The 6,277-nt window shown below is 41.6% G+C and overlaps 1 gene segment (V, D, J or C); it reads right to left on the bottom strand.

Moving 5' to 3' along the window:
• Positions 1–2,161: 2,161 nt before the first annotated feature.
• The window catches only part of LOC107307035, a 21,322-nt gene continuing 17,206 nt past the window's right edge, over positions 2,162–6,277 (bottom strand). Inside the window, 1 exon segment of the C gene segment in view lies at positions 2,162–2,365. Within this exon segment, the coding sequence occupies positions 2,193–2,365 (173 nt within the window).

Below are 6,277 nucleotides of genomic sequence, written 5' to 3'. Positions count from 1 at the left end.
ATTTGGGGGGAAATTGGGGTTTTTGGGGGACAAAAATGGGGATTTATGGTAATAATGGGGATTTTGGGGGAAAAAAGGGCAATTTTGGGCAAATTCGGGGATAAATTGGGGCTTCTGGGGCAAATTTGGGTGAAAATGGGGGATTTTGGGGCAAAAATGGGGATTTTTGGTAATAATGGGGATTTTGGGGAAAAAAGGGCAATTTGGGGCAAATTTGGGGGGAAATGGGGGATTTTGGGGCAAAAATGGTGATTTTTGGTAAAAATGGAGATTTTTCGGGGGGAAAACGGGAGATTTGGGTAAATTTGGGATGAAAACGGGCTTTTTTGGGCAAATTTGGGGGGAAATTGGGGTTTTTTGGGGACAAAATGGGGATTTATGGTAATAATGGGGATTTTGGGGGAAAAAAGGGCAATTTTGGGCAAATTTGGGGGAAAATTGGGGTTTTTTGGGAACAAAAATGGGGATTTATGGTAATAATGGGGATTTTGGGGGAAAAAGGGCAATTTTGGGTAAATTTGGGGGGGAATAGGGGCTTTTGGGGCAAATTTGGGTGAAAATGGGGGATTTTGGGGCAAAAATGGGGATTTTTGGTAAAAATGGAGATTTTGGGAGGAAAACGGGAGATTTGGGTAAATTTGGGACGAAAACGGGCTTTTTTGGGCAAATTTGGGGGGAAATTGGGGTTTTTTGGGGACAAAAATGGGGATTTATGGTAATAATGGAGATTTTGGGGGGGAAAAGGGAGATTTGGGTAAATTTGGGATGAAAACGGGCTTTTTTGGGCAAATTTGGGGGGAAATTGGGGTTTTTGGGGGGTCAAAAATGGGGATTTATGGTAATAATGGGGATTTTGGGGAAAAAAGGGCAATTTTGGGCAAATTTGGGCGGAAAACTGGTTTTTTTTGGCAAATTTTGGTGAAAATGGAAGATTTTGGGGCAAAAATGGGGATTTTTGGTAAAAATGGAGATTTTGGGGGGAAAAAGGGCAATTTTGGGCAAATTTGGGAGGAAAACGGGGTTTTTTGGGCAAATTTGGGTGAAAATGGGAGATTTGGGGGGACAAAAATGGGGATTTATGGTAATAATGGAGATTTTGGGAGGAAAACGGGAGATTTGGGTAAATTTGGGATGAAAACGGGCTTTTTTGGGCAAATTTGGGGGGAAATTGGGGTTTTTGGGGGACAAAAATGGGGATTTATGGTAATAATGGGGATTTTGGGGGAAAAAAGGGCAATTTTGGGCAAATTTGGGGGAAAATTGGGGTTTTGGGGGACAAAAAATGGGGATTTTTGGTAATATTGGGGATTTTGGGGGAAAAAAGGGCAATTTTGGGCAAATTTGGGGAGAAATTGGGGCTTTTGGGCAAGTTTGGGTGAAAATGGGGGATTTGGGGGCAAAAATGGTGATTTTTGGTAAAAATGGAGAATTTTGGGGGGAAAAAGGGCAATTTTGGGTAAATTTGGGATGAAAACGGGCTTTTTTGGGCAAATTTGGGGGGAAATTGGGGTTTTTTGGGCACAAAAATGGGGATTTATGGTAATAATGGGGATTTTGGGGGAAAAAAGGGCAATTTTGGGTAAATTTGGGAGAAAAATGGGGTTTTTTGGGCAAATTTGGGAGAAAATTGGGGCCTTTGGGGACAAAAATGGGGATTTTTGGGGTGAAAATGGGAATTTTTGGTAAAAATGGGGATTTTTGGGGTGAAAAATTGTGATTTTTGGTAAAAATGGGGAACTTGGAGGAAAAATGGGGATTTTGGGGTGAAAGATGGAGATTTGGGGGCAAAAATGAGGCTTCTTGGGGGCAAAAATGGGGATTTTTGGTAAAAATGGGGTATTTTGGGGTGAAAAATGGGGATTTTGGGCAAAAACGGTGAATTTTTGGGGTGAAAACAGGGATTTTGGGGACTAAAATAGGGATATTGGGGACAAAAATGGGTATTATTGGTAAAACTGGGACATTTTGGGGTGAAAATTGGGGATTTGGGGTCAAAATGGGGATTTTTGGGGAGAAAAACGGCGATTTTGGGTAAAAATGGAGATTTTGGGGTTAAACATATGGAATTTGGGCAAAAACGGGCAGTTTTGGGTGGAAAAATGGGGATTTTGGGGTGAAAACCAGCAATTCTAGGTCCTGAAATGAGCTAATAGGGGGGATGGTGGAAGGTATTAAAAACAGCTATTTTGGGTTTATTTTTTGCCCAAAATTGGGGTTTTTTGGCCCAAAATCGGTTGTACCTTGATGAGGGTGACGGTGGCGCTGTAGAAGAGGCTGAGGATGAAGAGGATGATGAAGGTCGAAGCCGTCGTCCAAAGGTTGTTAATATCGTCGTCGTCCACATCCGGACCCAAATCCAACAGTTCTAAACCCAAAATAGACAGGAGAAAAAAATGGGGTTTTTTGGGGTTAATTTGAGCATTTTTGGGTCATTTTTGGGGTGAAAATGGGAGATTTAGGGGTGAAAATGGTAATTTTGGGGTGAAAATGAGGAATTTTGGGGTGAAAATGGTAATTTTGGGGTAAAAATGGGGGTTTGGGGGTCAGAAATGGGGGATTTGGGGTAAAAATGGCAATTTTGGGGTCAATTTGGTCATTTTTGGGGTGAAAATGGGGGATTTGGGCGTGAAATTGTAATTTTGGGGTAAAAATGGGGGTTTTGGGGTCAGAAATAGGGGATTTGGGGGTAAAAATGGCGATTTTGGGGTCAATTTGGTCATTTTTGGGTCATTTTTGGGGTGAAAATGGGGGATTTGGGTTTAAAAATGGTAATTTTGGGGTAAAAATGGGGGTTTTTGGGGGGAAAATGGGGGATTTGGGGCAATTTTGGGGTCAATTTGGGCTGTTTTGGGTCATTTTTGGGGTGAAAAGGAATTGGGGAAAAATGTCTAATTTGGCGTGGAAAATGGGGATTTTGGGGAAAATGAGAATTTTGGTGATGGGGGTTGGTGTTGAAAATGGAGGTTTAGGTGAAAAAATGGGATGGGATAAAAATGCAATTTGGTCAAATTTGGCTGTTTTGTTCATTTGGGGGAAATTGGGATTTTGCTGGTAAAAATGGGGGGAGATTTGGGGGTAAAATGGGATTTTGGGTGAAAATGAGGATTTTGGTGAAATGTGGGTTGGGTGAAAATGGGGTTTAGGGAAAAAATGGGTATTTGGATAAAAATGCAATTTTGGTCAATTGGTCATTTTGGTCATTTTTGTGTGAAATGATTTTTGGGGTAAAAATGGCAATTTGGGTAAAAATGCGGTTTTGAGGTCCAGAAATGGATTGGGGTAAAAAATAGCAATTTGGGTTCCAATTTGGACTGTTTTGGCGTCATTTTTGGGTGTGAAATGGGATTTGGGGTGAAAAGGGTAATTTGGTGGTAAAATATCTTTGGTGTATTTGTTAGTTGAAATTGTTGTATTTGGCTATATGGGGTTCAATGGCTTCGATGTTTTGGGTGAATTAATTGTTGGGTTGAGATGATTTGTGGTGTGGTGTTTGATGAGGAATTAATGTTAGGATGTTTTGTGGGTGGGGGGGTGATATGTGAATGGTGGTGTGTTGGTGAAGGAAGCGTGGGTTATGGGGTGTTGGTGGGTCTAAGTTTTTGGGTTCATTATTGGGGCTGTGTGGCATGTTTTTTGGTTGGTTGTGGAAAAGGGGTGTAATTTTTTGTGTGGTTTAGTATAATTTGTGTATTTGGAGGGGAAAGGGGATTGGGCATTTGGCGTCAATTGGTATGGTGAAATGATGTGGATTGGGGGAAAAATGGTAATTTTGGGGTGAAAAGGGTGTTTGGGTTCATAAAGGGGGATTGGCATGAAAATGGCTATTGTGGGGTCAATTTGGTTGTTTGTCTTTTTTTGCGGAAAATTGGGGAATTGGGGTAAAAATGGAGAATTGGGTAAAAGGGATTTGGTGAAAATGGAGATGGGGCATTTTGTGGGTCAGTTTGGGCTTTTGGGTCAATTTTGGGGTGAAAATGGGGAATTTGGGTGGTAAAAATGGGTTTGGGTGAAAATGGGATTTGGGGTGAAAATAAGTAATTTTGGGTAAAATGGGGTTCGGGTCAGAAAATGGGGATTATTGGAGTTAAAAATGGCAATTTGGGGTAATTGGGTTTTTGGTCTGGGGTTAAAATTGGTGAATTTGGAAGAAAGTAGATTTGGGGGTGAAAATGGGATTCTTGGGAGTGAAGGAATGAGAGAATTTTTGGGTGAAAATGGGTTTTTGGTTGAAAATTGGGGTTTAGGGAAAAAAATGGATTTGGGATAAAAAATTGCAATTTGGGTCAATTTGCTGTTTGGGTAATTTTTGTGTGTAAAAATGTGGTTTGGATCAATTTGGCTGCGTTGGGTCATTTGGGGTAAAAAGGGATTTGGGTAAAAAAATGGCGGATTTTGGGGTAAAACAGGTATTTGGGTTAAAAAACTGCAAATTTGGGGTTAAAATGGGGGGTTTTGGGTCAATTTGGCTTTGATCAAAATCCCCCGTTTTTACCCAAAATCCTCTCCAAAAGATGACCCCAAAATGACTCCAATTCTGACCCCAAATGCGCCCATTTTTGACGCCCAATTATTCCCCCTCTTCCCCCCCAAAAAGACCCAAACAGCTCAGAAAGGATCCCAAAATTGTCTTTTGTCCCAAAATCCCCATTTTTGACCCAATATCCCTCATTTCCCCCCAAATCCCCCTTTTCTGACCCGAAATCCCCCATGTTCTGACACAAAAATCCCCCATTTTCACCCCCAAAATGACCAAAAAACAGCCCAAAATTGGGCCCCAATCCCCTTTTTTGACCCCCAAAGTCCCCATTTGACACGAAAAATCCCCCATTTTTGACACAAAATCCCCCATTTTCACCCCCATAATCCCCATTTGTACCCAAAACCCCCATTTTTTGACCCAAAACCCCCAAAAGACTCCCATTCCCCCCCCCCAAAATACCAAAAACAGCCCAAATTGCCCCACAAATGGGCCCTTATTTACTTTCAAATCCCCATTGTTGACACCACAATCCTCCATTTTGACCCCAAATCCCCCATTTTTAACCCAAAAATCCACTATTTTCACTAAAATCCCCCATTTTGACACAAAAACTGCAATTCACCCCAAAAATGACCCCAAATCCCCCCAAATCGACCCTCAAATCCCCCTTTTTCACCCAAAAAAGGACCAAAACCAGCCCAAAATTGGCCCCAAAATCTCCCATTTTCACCCCAACAATCCCCAATTTCACCCCCAAAATGACCCCAAATCCCCCATTTTCAACAAAAAATCCCCCATTTTTACCCCAAAAATGACCCCAAATCCCCCCAAATCCACCCCAAAATTGCCTTTTTCCCCCCAAAATCCCCCATTTCTGACCCAAAATCCCCTATTTTGACCCAAAAAAACCCCATTTTTGACCCCAAATCCCCCATTTTCACCCCCAATAAATGACCCAAAATAGCCCAAATTGACCCGAAATTGCCTTTATTACCCTCCAAATCACCCATTTTTGACCCCAAATCCCCCATTTTTGACCCAAAATTCCCCATTTTGACCCCAAATTCCCCATTTTTACACCAAATCTCTCATTTTTACCTCAAAATCCCCCATTTCTACCCCCCAAATCCCCTAATTTAACCCCAAATTCCCCCATTTTGACCCAAAATCCCCATTTTCACCCCCAAAACTCCCCTTTTACATCCAAAATCCCTCATTTTTGACGCCAAATCCTCCATTTTTGTCCCAAAATCGCCCATTCTTACCCCAAATCCCCCATTTTTTGTCCCCAAATTGCCCATTTTTACCTCCAAAATCCCTCATTTTTGACCCCAAAATCCCCATTTTACACCAAAATCCTCCATTTTCACCCCCCCAAATCCCCCATTTTTGACCCCAAATTCCCCATTTTTACCCCAAAAATCCTCATTTTGACCCAAAATTCCCCAATTTTTCACCAAAATCCCTCATTTTCACACCCAAAAAACCCATTTTTGACCCCAAAATCCCCATTTTACACCAAAATCCCCCAGTGAGGATTTTGGGGTAAAAATGGGGAATTTGGGGTCAAAAATGGGGGATTTTGGGGAGAATGGGGGATTTTGGTGTAAAATTGGGGAACTTTAGTCAAAAATGAGGATTTTTGGGGTTAAAATGGGGGATTTGGGATCAAAAATGGTTTTTTGGGGAGTGAAAATGGGGATTTTGGTGTAAAAATTGGGGTATTTTGGGTAAAAAATGTGGGGTTTTGGTGTGAAAAAGGGGATTTGGGGTCAAAATGCTTTTTTTGGGGGAAAT

Source organism: Coturnix japonica, unplaced genomic scaffold (genome assembly GCF_001577835.2).
Source record: "Coturnix japonica isolate 7356 unplaced genomic scaffold, Coturnix japonica 2.1 chrUnrandom469, whole genome shotgun sequence".
NCBI lineage: Eukaryota > Metazoa > Chordata > Aves > Galliformes > Phasianidae > Coturnix > Coturnix japonica.
This window is presented reverse-complemented; position numbering and strand designations above follow the sequence as displayed.